This window comes from Lycium ferocissimum, chromosome 7 (assembly GCF_029784015.1).
Source record: "Lycium ferocissimum isolate CSIRO_LF1 chromosome 7, AGI_CSIRO_Lferr_CH_V1, whole genome shotgun sequence".
In the NCBI taxonomy this organism is placed as follows: domain Eukaryota; kingdom Viridiplantae; phylum Streptophyta; class Magnoliopsida; order Solanales; family Solanaceae; genus Lycium; species Lycium ferocissimum.
Genome location: NC_081348.1, coordinates 18,492,645 through 18,514,751, shown reverse-complemented (window position 1 = coordinate 18,514,751; position 22,107 = coordinate 18,492,645). Strand labels below are relative to the sequence as shown.

General features: G+C 34.5%; 2 protein-coding genes across 3 annotated transcripts; one reads left to right on the top strand and one right to left on the bottom strand.

The window, feature by feature from the left end:
• Nucleotides 1-1,959: 1,959 nt before the first annotated feature.
• Nucleotides 1,960-3,491, top strand: LOC132061998 (protein IQ-DOMAIN 19-like). Its single transcript, XM_059454659.1, has 3 exons — nt 1,960-2,343; nt 2,587-2,820; nt 2,895-3,491. Exons 1-3 carry the CDS (start codon nt 1,960-1,962, stop codon nt 3,489-3,491), a joined length of 1,215 nt encoding a protein of 404 aa, XP_059310642.1.
• Nucleotides 3,492-3,844: 353 nt separating this feature from the next.
• On the bottom strand, nt 3,845-16,381 carry LOC132063617 (serine/threonine-protein kinase Nek2). 2 transcript variants are annotated; one of them, XM_059456253.1, is made up of 15 exons: nt 16,215-16,381; nt 14,660-14,805; nt 14,415-14,481; nt 13,945-14,010; nt 12,641-12,687; nt 12,468-12,513; nt 12,264-12,344; nt 12,123-12,165; nt 11,985-12,034; nt 11,816-11,897; nt 11,620-11,669; nt 10,563-10,636; nt 9,526-9,577; nt 7,245-7,664; nt 3,845-4,771 (listed from the first exon to the last, which is right to left on the bottom strand). In XM_059456253.1, exons 2-15 carry the CDS (start codon nt 14,743-14,745, stop codon nt 4,109-4,111), a joined length of 1,827 nt encoding a protein of 608 aa, XP_059312236.1. In that variant the 5' UTR covers nt 14,746-14,805; nt 16,215-16,381; the 3' UTR covers nt 3,845-4,108. The 2 variants fall into 2 exon arrangements, with proteins under 2 accessions (XP_059312236.1, XP_059312237.1); XM_059456254.1 differs by lacking the exon at nt 16,215-16,381 and adding an exon at nt 16,079-16,102.
• Nucleotides 16,382-22,107: the final 5,726 nt, after the last annotated feature.

Below are 22,107 nucleotides of genomic sequence, written 5' to 3'. Positions count from 1 at the left end.
AGTTATGCAGTTAAGATGTGCGGGGGGGGGGGGGGGGGGACGGACTTGTCCCGTGCTTCGGTTTAACGGAGTAGGCTTCATAGACTAGTCAGTTATGTCATGTCAGATGTTCAGTTGAGTTAGCCTCGTTGGCTACACTACTATATTTCTGCATTCATGATATAATAGTATTTTCAGAACTTATGATTATTTAATCTCGTGTTTTACTCACACCATGCATGTTTATATTATGTTCCGCATCAGTTCATGCCCCATATTGATTCAGCAAGTCATGTGATTCGCTCGGTCACATACAGCAAGACACCGAGTATCGTGTTACGCTCAAGCTATGGTTCGGGGCATGACAGATAGTAAGATAATTACCAATTTTAACATATTACTAATTAATATTTATCAGAAATTTACATGTAATTATCTAATAGTTGACCTGATTGCGTAAATATTCTTTACACCATCGATCCATATAACTTAACTCGTAAAATATAAATTGCTTGGTTGAAAACGTTGCCTTTTTTCTCTTATTTCTAGAAAATAAATATTAAACAAAGGAAAATCCTATTGTCTATGAGCTGACATATGTTTTGGTTTTCTCTTTCAGTGCTTCTGATTTGTCTTATTGGGATTATTCTATCATGTAAATCCTCTCTAATCCATCTAAGTTTCTTGTAAAATCATCTAAGGTAGCCTCATCAAATAACTCTTTCACTTCCAAGTGGAATTATTGTTAACACTTAACACTACACATTTGCACACCAAACAAACAAGAAAGCTAAATGGAAAAAGATAGGTGTATTGATAAAGATAAGACGTGTAAAACGAATTTCAGATTATTTTATTTTTTTTTGTAATTATTATTTCTTCTTTTGTCGATAAAACCTTGAAAGAAAACGAAAAATTGAAAAAATATTCATTCCCTTTTTTTTTTTTTTTTTTTTAATGACATGGGAACCTACGGCCACTATCCTTCGGGTGCGCGCGAGGTGGCAGAACCTCTTCCCATGTAATAACTCGCAAATCACACAGAGAGATAACTCGCACTAGGCAAACCCCATGCGATGAGCTGCGACCTTTAAGGCAAATTCCTGCAGTTGTAGGCGGGGGGATTTCGAATCCGGGCACTCAGGTTATGAAAAGTTCTTACGCCTCAACCAACTTAGTCACCGTCGTGGATAATATTCATTCCCTTTTCTAAGAAGAAAATAAAATTTTTGGTTGATCTGTATTTGCCCTCCTTTCTTCGTGACGATTAGCCACGGGAGTCCTATACCAAATTTACTTCAGTCAACTTTCCAATTAGCAATATTGACTGTGGTGTAATCGTGAAAACTCTCTCAAAGACAAATTTAGGTGCCTGCCCCTAGATAATTTACATTTTAATTGCAAATTCAAGCCAAATTAACGTTTTCGAATCACTTATACAAGCCTTAGCCATAAATTTGAGAAAATTGGAAGTATTGTTGTTTTATGTTAATTCAAAGCGTTGCATAATTAAAAGTGAAAGATTAAGCACATTAGAATAATTTTGGGTCTAGGAATAGCCAACTTTACTTCTTTAGAAAAGACTATAAATGGGATGTTATTGAGGTGTGCATGCAGATATGACTAAAAACAAAAGTAAGTGTTTAGTTGAGAAACCTTAAACACTAGTATGTTGTCCAAGTCTCACCTTAGTTGCAACCTGCAAATGGCAAGACAAGGGGGCTCATTTGCAGGCCTTTGACAAACCAAATACAGTGAAAATGAATAATATAAGAGTTGCACCACCTAAACCATTTGAATATTTCTTTTTAGAAGTCAATGAAATAACAATGCCAAGAAACAATGCAGGCCTTGAGCTCATTATATGAGTGTACTCAACCACATTGAAATGAGACAAATTCTCTCTAACATTCACCCAAAATCCTGTGAAAATACTTCTTACACACTATTGAGTGAAAGAGATTGAAAGGTACATCAGGAATGGGAAAGGCAAGCAAATGGATCAGGAACTTTCTGATGATGATGGGGAAAAAGGAGGAAAGGGAAAACAAAGAAGAAAAACCAACAGAATATATGGTAACCCCAACTGCAAGTTGCCCATCTACTCCAAAAGTGAGAAGGAGATGGAGTTTCAAGAAATCATCAAGCATGGAGAGAAATAACCATAAGAGTGCTAGGTCTTTTGACTTGACTTCTACTCACAAACTTAACACACAAGGCTCAATGCTGGAGTTTGACATTCTGGAGAAACACATCAAAGCAACCCTAACAGCAAAAGAAGCTACAGAACCAAAGACATACATTACCAGACGTGTTAAGGATGCAGCAGCCACCAAAATCCAAGCTGTTTTTCGTTCTTATTTGGTAACAACTCACACTATGAATCTATTCTTGTTTATTTTCAAACCTAAGTCGATCCAAGTTTGGTTTCATTTGATCCTCATAATTTGTACTTCCCAAGTGACCTTGTCCTCTCCTTAAGCCTTAAGGTCAACGAACATGCACAGCTAAACTATGTAGGACGATATTGTGCTCATTTATGAAACAAATAACGTCAACGGCTAAATGGAGAAAGATGGCTTGAAAGAATGACTGATGTTTATGCAGGCTAGGAAAGCGTTGCGGGCCCTAAGAAGCCTAGTTAGATTACAGGCACTGGTAAGAGGTCACCTAGTGAGGAAACAGACAGCAGCAATGGTCAAGCGCATGCACTCTCTTATGGTCATTCAACTAAGGGCTCGCGTTCAAAGAGTTCAGATGTCTGAAGAAGCACATACCCCAACAAGGAGGAGTCAGAAAGTATCATCCGAGAACAATCAGCTTACCAGAGTCTGCAGCATTGTAAGTCTCATCTTCTCCTCAAGCAGAATTTGAGTGTACCAATATAAGGGAAATGACAAGACTTTAAATGGCAGGAAAATATGGATGTTAGCATTCAAGAAAAAGGGAGAGTTCAGAAGAAAATTGGCACGAAAGATAAATCTCCGAGAATGGAAAATAGATTGAGCACCTTTGAATCTCATCGTCTTTCAGTGTCAAGGAGTAATCAAGTACTCCAGACATGTCCAAGTCCCTCTACACTGAGTGATGCAAGCACAATAAGTTATGAAAGGCATATAGAGGATTTCTCCTTCAAGATGCCAAAAAAAGATTTTGAAGATTGCTCTAATGTGTCAACGACCATATCTTCCAAAACCCCACTTTCCATCACACACTCAGAAAATCCGAACTCCATAATTTCTAGCGCTGCTTTAGCCCTAACATACATGTCCAACACAGAATCCTCAAGATCAAAAGCTAGATCACATAGTGAACCAAGACAACGGCCCAATTGGAGCATAAAAAGAAAAAGCAAGCGCACACCATCGATGGATGGGATAACAGGCATACCAGACGCTAGCAGGGAAGAAACACCTACCCACAGCAGGAGACACAATGTCCCAGAAAGCCATGAAGCCTGGTTACTCAAGCTTTACAAACAAGCAAAGCCCATCAAGCATGTCAAAGGTTGATTCTACCAGCATAGTGTCTACCATTTGACCTGTGGAATATCTCTCACTGCCTACATGGTAAGAGTGGCTAGCACATGAGATTCATAGCTACTTATCGCTCTCTTTCAGCCATTTACATCAGCCTCCTTTGAGTATGTACTGGTTCCATCTTGCCGGTCAAACTCCATTTTCCTTAAAGTATCTCTGTTATTAGAGCATCCAAGTGCACAAGGAGAAGCGCAGCCTGATACCAAAAAATTGGGGTAACACCCCAACTTCTGATGAAAACTGAGGCTGACATTCTTTAGCTTGTCTCTCAAGTTGAATAAAGGAACCCAAAAATAAAAGAGACAAGCATAACAAGCACTCTCTAATTGGGAGAAAATAGATGCTAACATTGGGAATTCCCACCCGAATAAGTAATATTTCTAGTGGATTAACGGAACCTGTTTTCTCATCCATAGTATCCTTTCAGTACCGCATGAATTTGCTAAATACGGAAGGGGTAAAGATAACAGAAGATCCTAGCTATGAATTACCGTCTCAGCTTATGACTATGCCTCTACGTAGCAAAATCTGGGCACCTACAGAAAATATTACAGCAAAGACTACTTTATACACATTGAATGTCCTTAGAACTAATCTTCCTGTTTAGGAGCATTTTCTTTGATGCTCTTGGTCAACCAAATAGCAGTTTCCCTCGGAGAAACTTTTTCGGGTCCAAATGGCTTCAGTAATACACCAAGTTCATCGAATCTGTCTTCTTGCAAGAGTCTGGCACTGAACTCAAGTAATCCCTCCAGGGCTTCGGCCCGTTGCTTATAAGATGACATGTTAAAACGACGGCGTCTTGTGTCAGATGAGGTTCGGCTGGATGCACCAGCAGTAGCATTTTGATCAGAAGAATCAGTTATGTCCTCTCTATCCACATGCACCATGGGGCCTTCAAACCCTTGCCAAGCATCATTTGCACTCAGTCGATCAAATTTACTGTCAGGAATCTGTATGGTACATTTGTCTTTCATAACTGAATATTCGGCTTGTGGTGAGCCAGAGGAACCTTGCGCAGAGTTTGATGATGTTCGGCGTATAGGATGGAAAGGATCTTCATATGAAGCTAATGGAAACTCAAGCATCTTGTCAATTCGAGGGGCATTAACAGAAACATCAGGAGACTTAATGCAGTCAAGGAAACTGAGACTCGGCCTTCGAGGTAATTCTTGAACTGCTGCCTTATTTGTCAATGGCAAAGATGACCTACGAGTTGTAGAAACAGATCTCTTCACCAGGGTTCGTGAAGCCTGTCAAGCATAGAGTAGTCAAATGACAGGTGTTGGGAACACACACATCACCAAGGGAAATATGGTTAAGCAGGCAAAAATTGCATATTATCATATTACTGCTTAAAGTACATAAGCTTATATCCATAATTTTCAGAACAGACATAAAAGCAACCACATTTTATTTTCTTGTTTTTCTTTTCTTTTTTGCTTGTCGTGCTCGCTCTCTCTCTCTCTCTCTCTCTCCTCTCATCTCTTTTGGAACAGCTGGGGCTTAATGAAGATGGAGTTGGAGGCGAGCATTTTTATCTACCACTTCAACACTTTACATACTCTAGGAATCGAAACGGATAATGGACTGCAAATTATGCTAGATGAGTAATCCATCACAAATTTAGTGATAAGTGAACACAAAATCATATGATCTTTCGCAATGCTAGCCAGGCAAATTAAAACTTCTGATTTTCTTTTATATAGTTTGCAAACACATCTCATACTTACCAAGAGGGAAAACGGAAGTTCAACAACAAATAAAAGGTCAACAACCAGACATTTATTAGCTTTGGTGGCATCATGCTTAGTCGAAACGTGTATTGGTCACTTAATGAAACAATACATTTTTATTAGAATGATCCATCAATGGGTTTGCTTAATGAAAGGACATATTTACCTAGAGGAAAAACCTAAAATCATATTGCCTCCACCTCGTGTAACACTATTTGATTTCATACAAAATTTTAAGACTTTAAGCTAACTAGTTTATCACAATAATAACAGTGGAAAAGAATATTAAAATTGTTATTGGAAAATAGTTGATTGAGAAAGCATCTCATCAAAGTTTAAATTTGAATAATAAAATGAAGTTAAATTCTTGAAAGTTGTTACTAGTATTTTGCAATCGCGTGAAACAATTTGGATATCCCAAAATGGAAAGTGCCATACAGATTAGGATAGCAAGAGTTATATAGAATATTTGGATAAACCTTCACAATTATAAACTGCAAGTGCTAAATGTTATAGCACCAGCAAACTTATCAAGAATGAGAATGGTATAGTTCTAACTTCTAACCAATAGTATGCAGTTGCCATTGTAACTTCTATGCAGTTGCCATTATAGCTATTTCTATTCAGTTACAACAACATAACCAGTGTAATCCCACAAGTGGGGGGGCTATTTCTATTCAGTTTATTTTAATGAAACATATTTTCACAAGGTCAGCATCCCCTTCTGCCCATATAATGCGTATCCCCTTATCTACTAATCAAAAAATAAGGAAGTTCTAATTAAACTTGGGGGCTCCATGGTTCTTAAAGTCATTGGTTAATTTTAGGAACATATAAAGATGACACTACAGCTCCAATAACCTAGCAAGAATGATGTTCCTTTATAAGGGTTAGTTCATACATAAACTAAGTAGACCAAAAAAGACATAAAGGTTCAGATTTAGCTACTTCCGAGATGGATAATAGAATTTCTGACTGAAGACCAAAGTCACTAAAATCTAAAATCTTTGGAAATATTGTACTACTAAGATGATATTGAAGGAGTTGAAGTTCACTTTTTCAGCAGGGAAACAAGCTAATCTTGCCATTCTCGCCAGAAATGAGCAGGCAGAATGTAGACAATTATTCTCTGAAAACTTCAACGTTGAAAATGCAGATATCAAGTATAGCTGTCTATAATCCACAGCTTAAATCTAAAATTTAAAAGGGAACCAGATTTACAGCAGACACACATTAGAGAATTCTTAATTCAATTATCTTTTATTCAAGTAGGGAAAGGGAAGTAAAAGATGGGATTGACACATATCCTTCATGGTGAATGTACACTCTTTAACCCCTATGTTGTTTGATATGTTGTAATCCATTTTGACAAGTCAACCAGTAAGGAGAAGTGGTATAGCCAGAATTAACCAGCTAGAGTCTAATGAACCAAATACCATGCATACGTAATTAAAGTCACTGTCCCAATACCGTCTAATTTTCATACACGAGTGCAGGAATCAAAACATAACTACCCTCATATTTTACTTCCTAACCAAATAAGTAAAATATCATTTTACTAACCGCAGATCTTAGTTACCCTCATACTTTCTTTCATCATATATGGTTGTGTTAGTCTTTAGCTGAACCCTAAAAAACATAGGCTAACATAGATATCAAAGTCAATTTGGCAGAATGTGTCCTGGTTTGGGTATTCCAATTTCCAAATGGTTAATCAAGATCCAAATGAAAATAACAATATTAAGTTCGATTTTAGGATACCATCTTCATCTTTTAGTATATAAGTTGACACCATCTAAGATTTAGTGAGAAACCATTTTCAAAATCTGTTGTAATGACAAAATATTACATCTATTACTTTTTATACATCAGTATCAGCTTGCTTTGTTGTCCATCAGTTGAACCGCTTGGGCATTCTTGTCTAGAATAAAATCCATTTACCATAGAATAGAAACAAGTAAAATGAATAACCTTTTACTTTTGATCTTACCATATCATTGTTCCTTAGCTCCACTTGTCTTCTTGGAGTGGTTGATTTCGGCATGATCACCTTTGGATTCTTGTTCACAAGCAAAGCTTTTGAAGTGATTTTTTTTGTGACAGTTGATCCTCTATCAGGGCTTCCAACAGACAATTCAGATACTCTGCTTGGAGTTTTTGGATATCTACGACTTGAAAAAGTATAATCGTGATCAGAGACACTAGGATTCAGAGTCCTATCATTTCCGCATGATATTCGCTTCTCTCTATTCTTTGGGAAAGGTGCGCTTTCAGAAACTGCGAATCTGGTTTTCTTAACATCATTATCAGGCAAACAAGCAGGTAAACTGTTGCGTCTAGGGCTGTTAAGTTTGAGATGAGTATTAATCACATAAGGCTGAAGGAGTGGATTCCTAAGAAGTTCTGCTGCCTGTAATATAACCAAAACAAAATACGTTATGCCAGTGTGAATATTATAATTAACTATGGAACAATTAAGGTACTCTAAAGAAACCAAAGAGACATATTTTAATCTTTTTGTGGTTAGTATTGAATCGCTTCTGTGATTAAGGAGTTGATCTTCCTTTATTTGCATGCTTCAAAGGTAATTTAAGTAGAAATTTATTAGCTTAAACAAAAACAGACAAAGACACACTGCCGATATGCGTTAACATGCTAATCCTTTCATTTTTGTTAGACGCACTCCTCGTAATTTATATACATATAAATTGCTCCTGTAACTCAGAACAGACGCTCCTTCTAAGCCAACGCTTAAAGATAAATCATCGATTATGAAAGGCTTCATATTTTAAATTTAAAGCGAAGAAAACATAAAATGCGTCCACTAGATATTTGCATTATGTGGGCAAAATAATGAGACATGTCATCACTACTTTTGATGTTACGCCACTACATAAAAGTTATGAGTAAAGATTTTTGCAGTTTTAGGATAAATGTAAATTAAGGCCATCATTGGGTATGCAACATCTCAAATTACAGGCGGAAAGACTAAGAACGAGACTGAAACATGTCATTCAGTTTTCTTTACTATAATTTACTATAATCCCAAATAGATGGTCAGAGTACAATTCCCTTTTCTTGGGAGCAGCTAGTTTTGTTTTTTCTTATTTTGATAACAGAGGAATCCCCGAGATCCTGCTGTGATGGCTCTCCGTGGATAATGGGCCCCTTCTCCACTTACATACCTGGCTTTTGCCTGTTAAGGGTTCGAATCTGTGATGTATGCTCTTAGGAGCAGCTAGTTCTTTTGCATATTTACAAAACCAGACAATATCACTCTTTATGGAACATTAAACATCTGGCTTGTTAGAATAGAGATCTTCTCCACCTATGCATGTCAATTGTCAATCATTCCAGATAGGTAATTTTTAAAGTTCACATAACAGGCAACGCAGGCTAGAGAGTATTGCTGATAGGAAGTCACACTTGGACATGATTAAAAGGGAGACATCACAGGACCATTTTAACTATATGACAGGCAGTTGTTACTGAAGTAATAAAATTTCTTGTTACCGAATGGTACAAATCATTAACTACAAAGAGAAGTTTTGAGGATTTTGGAGTAACTTCAGAAGCAGCTTATTGATCGCAGAATTCCGGTCAAAGTTTCCTTGTTTATCCCTTTACCTTCCATCCAAATGATGACTCGTCAACTTGGTATCTGTTAAGATCTCTGACATTACCAGAAGATCGTGTCTACCTGCCTTTTTCTTCAAATAAAGGCGAAAAGATATGTCCCCAACAAGTTATTTCTTCCAAACTTAATACATGAAAGCGGCTAAGGAAGAATGATTAGAAAATGTGCGTCTCACTTATGATTTTGTCTTCTAAAAATATTACTGTACCAACAAAAAGAAATAAAAATAAAAAAGGGCAAAAACAAAAGACAAAGAATTGAATGTTTCTACTATCGGATGAACATAAATCAAAAGGAAGTGTCTTACGCTATGGTGTAAAGCACAGGCATGGAAGGCATGAGATTCAAGAAAGAAATGTAAACAATAACCTCATATTCACATATTTGACTTTTGGGTGCAGTGTTGAAATAACACTACAGCATTTATAAGCTTCTATTTGTTTATCTACAAATAACCCCATCATATGCAGATTTCTATGTAGAAACATTATCCATTTATGCAGATTACATAATATGCATATTAAACCAACAGTTCAAGTTTCTTAATGAACCTCATAGGAGATCTTAAGGCAATAGCATAATGGCTTAAGATGTAAATGAAACTATATAAATAAAGATAAAGATGAATTCATACGCTTGGCCTCAGTTCTGGGTTTTTCCGCAGCATACTTTTGACAAGACCTCGGCTGGAAGGCAAATAAGAGAAGTGAATAAGCAAAGTAACAAAAAGATTTCCCATTCAAGGGTAGAGTTTCCCATAGATAAAGCCAAAAGAGTTCAATACGTAGTTACTGAGGCACCTAAACATCCCCTCTCAATTTTTGGATCTCGATGTTCCTTTACTAACAAAAGAAGTGCATTGCAAATAGAGGCTTTAAGAAGTGAAGAATAGACTCTTCATGTCGTCATAATGACTCCAAAAACAACCTTGAGTTGTTCGTCATAATAAGGACAACCTACTTCCTGACCTCCATGCCAATGCACTATCTCCTTTCACCACATTTTGCCTTTAGATGGCATCAAGTAGAAATATCATTTTACAAATATGTCGTCCACCAAGGAATTAGAAAGGTCCCCGGAGGGAAGATGCAGTTAAAATGATTGCTGATCTTTCATTGGCTTTTGTTTTCAAGGTGCTAATTTGTTCTCCTCTTACATCTCAAAATTTATTTTACAGAAAACTATTTTGGTTCTTGGGAATTTGATGATAAAAACAAAACTAATTCCATTCATGCAAGTTAACACAGGGAGGCCTGTCATGTTGTGCATTAGACTGGAAGCACGATGGGAGTCAAGGGAATAAAAAAGCCCTTAAGAGTGGGTTAGTGTAATCTAACTTTAAAATCCTTATGTTAGCCTTTCTTTCAAATAAGGCATACTTAGATACAGAACCTCACTAGAGTAAAATAAAAGGTGCACACAACCAGTTAACTTGCTACAATTTTATTCCCATCTGTTGAATGGCTGTTTATAAGTTTAAAATAGACCTGTATATTTTAAGATAGTTCTCCAAAATAACAAATCATTTGAAAAAAATCGAAAGAGGGGCTTCCTTCAACAGGAAGTCCAGCTTTAGAAGTCACAGTCCTAAATAAAAAGTGCAGCACTTGCACATATAAACAAATACATGGTTCCATTACAAAAGAAATCTCAAGCAAATGAATGACTTACAATGGACCAGAGTATTTTGTCGGAAGTGGTGCCACAATAGACTTGTTTATTTTGTTGATGAGTGCTTGCATATCCTATGTCAATATGCATAAGATGACATAAGTTTCAACATCCAAAAAATATCCACCAGAAATAGGAAAGTGGAAGTGAAATGCAGAAACCTTAGAAAACATATGGATACACATATGCAACAAGGATTAGTTTCTCAAAGCACTCAAAATCAAAGTAAGATTGTCCAATAACTACATCATAGGTAGAGTCATAAATCAAGAATCCATTGATTGAAGTATAATAAGGAAGACAAAGGCCATGATCACCCAAATGTACTCATTTAAAACTAGAGAGAGTAATAATAATCTATAAGCTTCTATAAACTCCAAAACAGGAAAATCATTGGCAGCACAATGAAAAAATCGGGTGCAATTCTTCATAAAGAACACTTCATTATTTCTAGTTTTAGTAGAGCTCCAATGGGAAGATGAAAAATCTACAAGGCTCATTAGCTAAAACATAGAAATTGGCACAAACAAAATATATCTTTAGTTAATTTTACATATCAATAGGACAAGTAATTATCCAATTTCTCATCTACATTTCTTTGTTCCAATAAATAAACCAGCTATTTCATCTTAGGTTCAATCTTTTGTCAAGAATCAAGCTAAGCAGACCCCATTAAACTTCATGTTCATCATCATTTTTCTAATCCAATTATGCTCTCAGTTTCCGTCAAGTGCTACACACTTGAGACATCTTTTAATATCTCTCCAGAGCCATAACACCAACACCTAGAACATGCACAATGAGGAATTTCATCTGATGTTCATCGGAATTCTCCACAACTATTGCTAGTGGTTCAATAATGGACATCTGACTAGTTTTAACAACTACAGTTCTTGTTTCTTTTGCAAAAGAAGAATATACTAGCTGAAATTACTAAAATCTTCACATAAGTGAAGAATAATTACTTCTAAAAAAGCATGTGCTGCATTTCAAAATGCTGACCAGACAACTGCTTGAGTAACAAGGTTAGACAGTAACAACGTCCTCAGAAACTTACAAATGCCTTGAATGCAGGCTTAAACGCAGCCATTTCATATATACAGCATCCTGGATGGAAAAAAAAAATCAAAGAAATATTAGTGCACCTTACATTAGTGTCCACTAAGCATGTTGACAAAACATAGCATCAGGCACAATGTGTGCCAGGCTGCTAGCATGCAATATGTGTGCCACTTGATGTATATCTGTATTACCTAGAGACCATATGTCCGACTTGGATCCATAAGGTATGTCTGCAAGAAGCTCCGGGCACATGTAACTGGGGGTTCCAACAATCTGAGAAATTAAGCAAGTATAACTTAGCTAAATATTATTGGGAAACATGATATCTTTTAGATAATCATCTACAGTAACATTACTTACCGAGGAAGCAAGGTCATCTGAAGTCAACATCTTGGCGAGTCCAAAATCACCTGCAGTAGTATGCCGCGCTTGTCCTTTAGTAAATTATTAGAATTTAGAACTTTCAAGGAGCTGAAAATGCAAAATGAGTAAACTAACCTAGACGAATATCCTGCTCTCTTGTTAGAAATATATTTGAACACTGCAAAAGATGTTACAAACAAAAAGTTTAAAGGAGCAGCAAAGTTAAGAAGTAATAAGTCAAAGGAATCCGCCCAGGGAAAAGCAAATACAGCGAACCTTGACATCACGATGAAGGATGTGATTCATGTGCAAGTAGTCAAGAGCCATTAAGAGTTGAACAAGCCACTTGCATAATTTCTATTAACAGTTCATGAATTGGTTAGAAGCCAATGACACATAAATGACAGCTCAACTTTTAAAATAACTCTTGAAACTTTAGTTGAACATTGAAGCAAAGGTTACAAGCAGTAGAAGAATTACCTCTTCAGGAAAATGGATGTTCTTTGCCTTTTTTATGGCCTCTGCCCTGCAAAGTTGCAGCAAAATAGAGGTCATTGCAACGAAGCAGGCATGCAGTTATTGAGGCTATTTCCAAGGTCATTAGAGACAAATGGAATCAAACTACATAGTTTAAGTAGGAAAAGGTCACTCACATGTCTCCACCTTCACAATAACCTATGACTATGCACACATAGCAACCCTGCAAGGGAAGGCATAAAAAGTAAATCCCCATCTAAGCTTTGAATATATCCATTTGATACACACAGCAGCAGACAAGTAGTTTTACAACACATGTTGAGAGAATCGAGAATGTCCCAACTAGCAAGGAATGTAAAGAAAAAGAGAGCAAAAGGATTCAAAAAAGAAGAACTTGACAGAGATCTTAGTAGTAGTCCTAGTATAATGTCAGTCACTTGTACATTTCTTAATTCTTATGATATAAAGGGTAGAACGTGTTTGACCAGCAACTTCATTGTACTTGTCCAAAAAATTAATAGCATCAGCATGTAAGAGGTCCAAGTCCAACATTGATAAAGTACTTATGATTCTAAATTAAACTTGTCTACACAGCTTTTCTCGAGTGGTATCCCCAACTCTACTCATGTAATGCGGGTTTAAATCTATCCACTAATTGTATAACAACAGTCTACTGGAGAATAAATCTAGTTCTGTTCCAATTACGTTGCACCAAAAAAAAAAAAACGATTCATTGGAAAGATTAAAAAAAAATGCCAAGGAAAGATAAAAATTAAAAGAGACAAAGAAAATTAAACAAAAGAAAAGACTTCAGAGTGACTTATCAAAAATAAAAAAAGTGTGCGGAGTGCGTTTTAGAAACTCCATGCACATCCAGGTGGATAAGGGGATAATAGCTGCATAGAAAAGTATGCACATATAGTAGCTGATTCTTTCCCCAAAGATGACAAAGAGCTAGCAATTAAATATGTGCTTGAGCGCTTAAACAGTTTTGACTATTCTGTTCTTGTCTATTCACATGCATCATTATTGCAATACAACATCTCCTTATTCTTTCCAAAATCATAGTGTACCAATAGTATTTTTCAAATTATAGTCAAATAACTTCTGCCTGAACAGACTTCATTAAGGTTGCTCTGACATTTCAAGACATCAGAGTTTGTTGCCACATGACAAATTGAATTCCTGCAAAAAGACCCTTTAAAAGGTTATTTTATTGGTATAGGGGTTTGCCTATCATGAAATAATTGGCTTTGCCCATCATGAAATAATTGGCTTTCATTACTTGTAGAACTTTCAAGCAAATTTCCCTTGCAGATTTACCTATCCAATACTTTTACATGCTAAGACACATGAAACTGCTTAATCTCATACTTCCAAAAGAAGAAAATGCATACATCAAATGTTCTATCAAAATGTTGAAAGTAACAAAGGAAGGAAAGAAAAGAACATGACTTGAAAGATAAGTACTGGTTGCAACCTTCTCAACCCATGAGTCTTTGTACTCCACAATGAATGGATTTTGCATACTCGAAATAAGGGCCATCTACAAAATAAAAGATAAATTAAACAACAGGGCATTTTAAGAAAGTTCAACTACAGAGCATAATATGGTCTAGAATATATATAAGATGTACATGAAGTGACAAGTACTAGTGAAAGTTTTTGGTGTCAAAAATTATTTATGTTCTTTTTCTTTGAGAAGTTCAAAAAAAGTTGCATGTTCCTTTGTATAGAAGATCTTTTTCCCTTCACATCTCAAAGTGTTCTTTTCTGGTTACTGAACTGAAAGCTTTGGTACAAAAAATATCATTTCTGAACCTCTTTCAAGGCTGATATGTAAAAATTCTAGGATATGGTAAAACTCAAGGTTTTCTCAATGTTTTCCTAGCATAAAGAAGGCTGGGAGGTGAGGTTTGAGAAGATCAATGGTTTAAGCAAAAGACAAACCTCCTGGTGTGCATTTCGGCGAGTCCTGTCTGTTTGCCGAGCGAGACGGATTTTTTTTAATACATACCTGAAATAAGAAGGAATATGAAAAAGAATAAATTAATTCCTATTTCACAGACATATCTTTTGAAAAGTATCAATTGCTTACGGGATTGAAGATTTCATATACACTTTCACGTAGTAAAAGTGCAATAGTAACTATATGTATGTGGCTTATATAAATGACTATGTTTTCTGGTTCTTACTTCTTCTTTTCAAGCTTATGCTTAACAAGAACTGCAGAGCCAAAAGCCCCTTTACCAATTTGCTCCAATATTTCATACTGCTCCATTGGACCCCTAACGGACCTTTCCCTTCAAAGTTCAAACTTCAACTTGCACCAACCCCGTTTCTAAAGGAAAAAACAAATAGATACATTAATAAACTACTAAAAGGCTACTAGATTAGACAAAAATGAAGCAAAACAAAAGATTAAAAAAGGAAGCCCGGTGCACGAAGCATTCCGCCTTAGCAGGATCCGGGGAAAGGATTCAAATAATTATACAGTGCTACATTTGCCAAAAAGCTATTACTTCATATATAGGTACATATTATCCTGTATGCAAAACATTCAGAAAAGAGATTTTGAGGATTTACAGTGTGGTTGCCAGAACTTAGACATCATGTCGAATTTCTAGAACATCGTCATAATAAGGTTCTAATATCAGGATACAACAGCAATTTTCCATGACATTGCACCAATTTAAGCAAAACAAGTGCAATAAAGTGTTTTTGTTGAAATAAGAAAAAAAGACACATTTTTCCATGGCACCGAGTTAATATATAAACACTAACCCAATAAGTTGCCGTTTCTTAAAATTTAAAAGGGAGAAAAAATAAAAATTGGCAAGAACTCAAGACTTCCCTCCCTAGAATTTGAATAAATATCTCAACAAACCGGAAAATACCCAAAAGCCAATTAGCGTTTAGACAATACTGTGAATATTAACAGTCATACATCATACCCTCAAATTGATGAAAATGAGGTGCATTTTTTCTTGAAATATAAGAAGTATTAAAATAAAATTTAAAAAAAAAAAAAAAAACTACCAAAACCCTTGCAATTACACATCAACAATCAAATGTTTCCAATGCATTTGAAATTTAAAAACAAAAATATAAATATGAAATACTACAAACAAGATCAGAGACTGAGAAAAACATAAAGACCCAAAACAAGTAAACAAGCATTACAAACAAAATTTAACACTCAAAAGCACCAAAAAAAAAAAAAAAAAAAAAGGACCTAAAAATAACACAAAATTAGAGCTAGAAAGATGCAATTTTGAAGTACCCACAACTCACATTTTACTGTTATTAAGAGTAAACAAGAATTACAAACCAATAGACACTCAAAACCAGCAAAAAAACTGAAAGCAGATTCAAAATGGGTAGCTCAAAAAAAGGACCTAAAAATAACATAAAATTAGAGCTAGAAAGATGCAAATTTCAAGTGCCCACAACTCACATTTTGCTGTTATTAACAGTAAACAAGCATTACAAACCAAATAAAACACTCAAAACCAACAACAAATAAAAGCAGATTCAAAATGGGTACCTCAAAAAAAAAAAGACCTAAAATAGCATAAAATTAAAGCTAAAAATTTGAAGTACCCACAACTCACATTTCCCGGCATTTAAGTCAGTCAAGAAAGAAATAAGTCACAGTGAAATTTTTTGAATAGATTCACTTCAATTTAAGTTAAAAGGGAAAAAGTGAAAAGAAAGAAAGAAAAAAGAAAAAGCTGAAAAAAGATGAACCAGAAAACGTGAAGCTTTGTGGATCACGAGCTACATTGAAGAAAGCATAGGGCAATGAGATGTGAAAACGACGTCGTGTGCAGCTTAGAAGAGCAGTAGAAGCACAACAAGATGAGGAACAACTGAGTGTTCTTCTTGCTCTTCTTCCATTCTCTTTTTGTTTTTTTCTTTAACAAAACAATAATGGCCAAAATATTTTTAATTTAATTACTCCCGTTTCATATGTCTTAATTTATGTGATATATTTTTTTTTAAATTGTATGAAAAAGAATATATATTATATGTATAAATAATTTAATTTTAAAAAAATAAAATCTTTCTTACACAATGTCTAGTCAACTGGACAAGGGAGTACAATTTAAATTTTATATAGGTACGTAGTAAGTTTTTATTGGATATTAATAAAAGTGGAGAGAATGGAGACAAAGGGGAGTGAAGAAGGAGACAAATATAGAGAGAGAAATGAGATTAACATTTAAAGGTGGATTAGCGTTAATCTAGTTTATTAGTTTGGGGATCTTAATGAAAATGAAAGTAAAGAATAGACACCCTCTATGGAGACAGCCCCACCGACCTAAACACATCACCTCCGCTCCTAAAAAGCTTTGTATTTAATGTCTATTTGGTAAAAAGTTGAATGTTCAATTCATGATTTGCATAACCTTGCTTTGACAAATTTAGCAATTCAAATTCGTTTTACAAACTTGAACGGTAACAAGTAAATATATAGTATAGCATAGTATTTATTAAGTAATAATAAGTGATAATTGTGATATAGTTATGTGACAAATTCACTTAAGGATGAATTCGTAGAAGTACATTAGTATTCTTTGACCAAATTCACTTTGAATTTAAATTTTTTTCAAAGTAAATTTAATTTTTGAATAAAATAAGAAAGTTTTAATGTCACAAATTAGAATGACTAATTGGGTCAAATTCAATCTCACTATATCTAATTTTCAAACCAAATACTTCAAAGTTTAAAGAAAAAAAAACATTGTATTTAGATATTTAGGTCTTGTTTGTCTTCACTTAATGGAAGTTTTGAATCTAAATTATTCAGATGTTAATTCACTACCAATAACTATCAATTTGCAGTGACAACCATCACTACTAACTATCTGTACCACCAACCATCACCACCAACTACTTTTATCCAGCGATAAAATCATCACCTAAGAAAAGAGATTAAAAAAAAATCTTTGGAATGAAGTGTTTATCACTTGTTAAGGTGATTCAGCAATGATATATAAATATACAAAAAAAAATTTTTTTTTTTTTTTTTTTTATGTAGTATAATTTTTCAAAAGGGATTCAATCAAGCCCTCTTTCTATCAGGTTGTTCCGCCACTACTTCAATCACCAATCTCCTCCACTACCAGCTATGTCCACCAACTTCCATATCACAATCATTATTATCAATCACTACCAAAACTATCACCACCACCACCACCAGTAGCCATCGCCAACAATTTCTACTACCTCCAATACTATCCGCCTCTATAACCCAATGCTTTCACTGTGATTACGTAACTACCACAATCACTATTGCACACCACTATCACTGTCAGTCACTGCCACACAATTACCATCGTCAGTTACGTCCACCGAACACAACTACAACTAACTCGCTCCACAACCATTATCATCGACCGAAAAGAATGAGCCATCATCATCATTAATTTTTAGAGTATGATTCATTGAATAAACAGTTTCTACAACATGTGTAAATATATATTTCTTAACATTTCAAGATAAAATGTTCTGTAATGATTTTAAGTTAATTTCATATTTATTAATTAAGATTTTACACATTTATAGAAGAAGAAGAAGAAAAGTTGATTAATTGTATTTAAAGACTCTAGGATTTCTGAAGTAAAGTAAATGAAAAAATATACAGGACAATTTTATTTATTTTTAAAAAAAAAAAAGAAAAAGACAGAAGAATGAGTAGGTATTATGGTTTAAAAGATCTCATTTTCTTATAGGCTATATTTTTTAATTCAAATTGTAAAAAAGTAAGAGATCTCATTTCCTCTTCTTAAATATAAAATTATATATGTGTATACCAAAATCACACTACACTAGTTGATATATAATTTGCATGATAAAAAAATGATATTTTTAAGCGATATTTTATATTAGAAGTTTTGATTTAAGTTCTCTCATGTTAATATATATTCTTGAAATTTTGTCAAATACGGTTAAAGCTATTTAGGGGGGTGGATGAGGGGACCACTCATTACCACCCAAAGTAGTCGGGCCGTGAAGTGGGTAGGTGGGGAAGTACGGGTGGGCCATAAATTACTTGGAGCGTTTGTCGGATATAGAACAGGACACATAAACGTGGGCCAGACCCCTCGCTTTCCTTTCCTTTGCTCAATCACGAGGCTTTATCCGTGAATGATATTTAAGTTAACCATTCAGTCACAGATTTCCGATTGACCAAAAGTTTTCCTTCTATTTCCTTTTTTCTTCTGGGCAATTGATTCCAGTGGTTGGTCTAATTATAGTATAATTCCAATTTGAATATCTTACTCTAAATGATGTATTAATCGGCAGCTTTTGTGCACATTATCAAACGTAAAGTATAGACTCTACTTGTATTTTGCAATGGTCAATTTAGTAAAACTTTCTAGTAAGTTACATTGTTCATTCTATCATTCAAATTAAAATTGAATTTTAGAAATGATAAGCAATATATAGTTACAACAGAAGTTCTTTCCAAGTGTTGCTCCCTCCGTTTAATAGTAAGTTACTTTTTAGTTTATACCTTCTGAAAATTATGAGTTTAATAATAAGAAAATGAAAATCTGTTTAATGATTCTTGTTTATTTGAATAAGGGTAGTTTTGGAAGAATAAGGTCAATTTCCACTTATTTTAAAATAATATAAAAATCCTAAAATACCATTTATTTAGAAACGGAGGGAGTATTATATCTTATATGATGAATTGATACTTGGTCAAATTAATTTGATCGTCCTCTTAAAAAAGTGAGAAAATGACAATCTTGTTGTTAGTTAATGAGCGTTAGTTGTAAAAAATTGCGAAATGAAGAAATTGTTTGTTTGAATAAGAGTAATTTTGAAAGAATAAGATCAATTTCCACTTATTTTGAAATAAAATAAAAAATAAGCAATGCAAGAAAAATTTTCGGTAGTCAAAAAAAAGGCCTAAAACACCTTTTCAGAAAAAAAAAAAATAAGAACGTTGGGAAGTTGGGATTTAAAATTAATTTATTAACTAATTAATACGGAAAATGGAGTATTATATCTTATATGATGAATTGATACTTGGTCAAATTAATTTGATCGTCCTCTTAAAAAAGTGAGAAAATGACAATCTTTCGTAATACATGAAGGAAGAAAAGATTAAAATTTAAATGGGCGGACATATATACTAATTTAAGCCATTTTAATACAAGTTTTACGGGTTTCAATTTATGCGCTTTCAGAAGAAATAAAATAATCTTTCTGATGTATATAAGAAATGTAATATTTTATTTACTTGAAAAGAACAGTTTACATACACTAAAGTAGATATCAAGATTTTAGTTCAACCCACCTTCCATTCCTTTTCCCTTTTTCGGTTAAACTTGACTACTTTTTTTTTTGGTCAATAAAACTTGACTACTCGAGGTGCATGCGTTATAATTTCCAGAAATGTAGGTGTGCTAGGACCGACACCATTGTCTGAACCTATATAATTTTTTGAATTGGCATAAAGGAAAAGTGAAATTTTTTGGCAGTCTGCGATTCTATTTGGGCAATTTGCCGGATTGCCCTTGTGGTCTTTATTTTTTACCCCTCAAAATGGTGGTTTTTAAAATTTGCCCTTCAGGCAGAAATTCTGTCTTAAGACAGAATTTGCACGGGCTGAAATTCTATATGTGCCCATGTACAGATTTGTAAAAACTCTATCTAGCGAAATTTTTGGCTTACGATTTTTTTTTTAACTGAGTTGGGGTTCGAAGCCACAACCTCAGGGTGTTAGGCGAAGGGCAATACTTAAAGACCACCAATTTGAAGGGCAAAAATTAAAGACCATCCCAAATGAAGGGCAATCCGCGCAAAAAAAAGATTCTATTTGTTCTTCTTTCATTTACAAAAACAGATTTTGTTGTTGGGCCTTGATTGGGCCACTCTTTGCCGAGTTGTTGGGAATCCATTGGGCTACTCTTCTTATTTCCATAAATTTTTAGAGCAACTTGAGGAAATGACTACACCTTGAAGGTTTTTTTTTTTAAGGTATAGCTAGACTTTTGCTAATTACATTTTGTAGCTACGTACAGTAACGTGTATTTAAATTCGGTTGTATTTCGTTGTATTCAATTTGGTTGTATTTATTCGTAACAACTTTTACACTATATTCAACTTGTTGTATTTAAATTCGGTTGTATTCAAACAACATAAATGCAAAAATACAGGGATATTCAGCTGTATTCAAAATTCACTTTATTCATTTGTATACAAAAAAATCTCATTTGAAATACAAGCAAAAAATACTTAAAGAAACACTCTATTTTACACTAAAAAAATAACAAATACACTTAGATCTGAGATACAAGAAAAAAAATACACTCGGATTTGAGATAGAAGAAATAAAATACACTCAGATCTTAAAATAAACCGCCGAAAATTTTTCCATCGCCGGCAGCGACGCCGTCGTCCGGTAAGGATCCAACAAGAAATCATTTCTTTCTATGTATTCAACACAAAAACAAACACATCTCAAGCAACAACAATGATAAATATACATTCAAATCTGAGCAAAATACACTCAGATCAGGCAACGACGACTGAGATTATCTATGAGTAGTACCAGAATTATTGCTATGTTTGATTGTAATACTCCTAATTCTTTACAAATGGATGTTGGTTCAAGACTTTTCCTCGTTCTTCTCTGCCTTAATTTGGTCCTTTCGCAATTGCTTTTGGCAATTGTTTCATCAACCTTATTCTCTACAAATACTCCGTCGGAGAAAATGACAGGCGGCGATTGGCCGACAGAGGAGAGAGAGTTGAGGGAGAAGAGAGCGAGGGGGTTGAAGGAAAAGATTGATACAATGGAATAAGAGGAGATGGGTTTTGAATTAATTACCTTGTGTAATTGAAATACAACATTTAGCTACAAGATGTAATTAAACTAAAGTGTAGTAACTAAATATAACTATCTTTTTATGTTCTCTACACTATGTAAAATTCTCAACTTTTTACCTCTCTCCCCTCCCAAAAAAAGTTTTTTGAGAAAATTTCATAAATAGCTATATTCTAGAGTGTAATTACAAAATGTAGCTACAATTTGTTATTTACGAAATGTAGCTACATTTGCGCATACAGTAGCTATAATTTATAATTGTATTAGCGTATAAAGTTGCGCTGGATTAGTTAAAATCACGGGTATCAACTGTATCAGCGTATGCTACGCATATAGTTGTGTTGGTTAAATGATATTACGGGTATCAGTTGTATCAGCGCATACTGTATTAGATGAAATCACGCGAAAGAGCTGTATCAGCGCGTACAGTGTTAGTCACACGTATATATTGTGTATATGCTATAAAACTCAACACGTAGCTACACTTTGTATTTTTTTGAAACTATAACTACGTTTCGTAATTGTTTGAAACTATTCCTACGTTTCGTAAATACAGTCTAAATATTTGCCACATCGCTTAATTTTCCAAGTTTTTATTCTAAGTAAAATTTCCCCTAAGCAGGTAGTTATGTTTTAGTACTATATTTTACCAACATATTCATGAAAATTTAGATCTTTCGGAAAACGGATTCCTCTTTGAAGAGTGCATAACCGCATGGATTAGCACAAAGTAACCCGTCAATTTAGGATCCAAATTCGAGATTTTCCATGAGAATTGTCCCATTCTTAACCGTA